The 1,464-nt window shown below is 43.7% G+C and overlaps 1 protein-coding gene across 1 annotated transcript; it reads right to left on the reverse strand.

Moving 5' to 3' along the window:
* Positions 1 to 881: 881 nt before the first annotated feature.
* On the reverse strand, positions 882 to 1,166 carry T265_12221 (hypothetical protein; the record flags this gene model as incomplete). The annotated part of the gene is made up of 1 exon (XM_009179393.1): positions 882 to 1,166. A coding segment is annotated over one exon (138 nt), but the record flags the coding sequence as incomplete, so codon positions are not given.
* Positions 1,167 to 1,464: the final 298 nt, after the last annotated feature.

Genomic DNA, 1,464 nt, shown 5'->3' on the forward strand with positions numbered 1-1,464 from the left:
AATAGCTGGCCGATAGGACCTGTTTTCAGGCATTGCGAGTTCAAGCGAGTTCAGGACACAATTGATTATGACGCACATGGACCCTCCCGCAGTGATTAAAGACCACATTAGTGACAAATTACTGGATTGTTCTTATTCACTAGGCAGCAAAGAACTTGAACGTCGTACAACGTATTGTTATGGAGATGCAAATTCTGAAACATCGAACAAGATAACACAATGCACCGATCACCTACCTAGTGAATACTGTCTTGGACTGAAGTACAAACAGGTCGGTGCATTTTGCATAGTGAGGCTAACCTACCCCGAGAGGTGTTGTCAGAAAAAAACAGAGGGCTACAAGGGAAAGGGTAACATTTTCGTAAACAGACAAAACTAAGACATACAAGGCTTTTGAGCTACGAACACCTGGAAGTTGCAAGCGTAGTTAATCGCAACAGTAGACTTCGAGACCAGCTTTTAATTTGTCTTACACAGTCAGGTACATCCTGCTCATCTTGAAGACGCTTATACGTCAGATAATGCTTTACTACCCGAATATTAAAAAGGGGATTTACGGCCAAGCCTTTACTCTTCAGCACACTGGAAATGTGATATAATCCAAACTGTTGTTTTTGGTAGAACTGGATGCACTAGTTCATCCTGTTCAGTGAATGGATTTCGAACTCAACGTATTTGAAACCACGAAAGCAAACGTCAGCATTAAGCCGACTCTAGACTCTGATTCGGAACGTTAAGTAACTCTTGCACGGAAATCACCTCTAAATTACATCGAAGTCATAATACTGCTGTCCAGTATATTTCGATTTGGGAATGTCAAATTTCGCAGTAGCACTTCGGAGTGTTGTACCTTATGGAATCTTTAATGGACGTTGATGTACGTGCCATACAATCGATCAAGGTGGTGGGACTGTTGTTCGCCAATGTTTCACTCGTCGTCACAGAGGTGCACAAGCCAGGGCGTGAAATAACACCACATTGAGGACCCAATTGGTTGCGCGAGTTCGAACGGGGTGGTAACGGAGGAGGTAAAGGTCCAGAAGCGCGTCGGGCCGGAGTATCAACAGATTGCACATTCAGAGGAGAGCCCTTCAATTCAGAATGTGTTGGGGTCAGCGAACCTTGGACAGGTGAATCGGGTAGATCTGGCGACCTTTTGTACGGTTCTGAAAAAAGCCGACACAATAATTAGGGAGTATGCTAGAAGGAAAAGCTAGCACATAGAAAGGCGATACAATGATTCCCTTTTAAAGTGAAATGATGAAAAAGAATGCCAGACAAAAATTAACGAATGCAACCAAGGACTACCGTGAAACATTTTAGCCACACAAACTATCCGAATACAAGCAATAACATCCAACTAGAATATGGTGTTTAAAGGGAGTCGGGGACTGCGCCCAACTGATGAACCCCAAGAGCGAGACAGGTCACAGGATGTCGAAAAGTTTTCAGCAAGCTTACGAG

Source organism: Opisthorchis viverrini (genome assembly GCF_000715545.1).
Source record: "Opisthorchis viverrini unplaced genomic scaffold opera_v5_2259, whole genome shotgun sequence".
Classification (NCBI taxonomy): Eukaryota; Metazoa; Platyhelminthes; class Trematoda; order Opisthorchiida; family Opisthorchiidae; genus Opisthorchis; species Opisthorchis viverrini.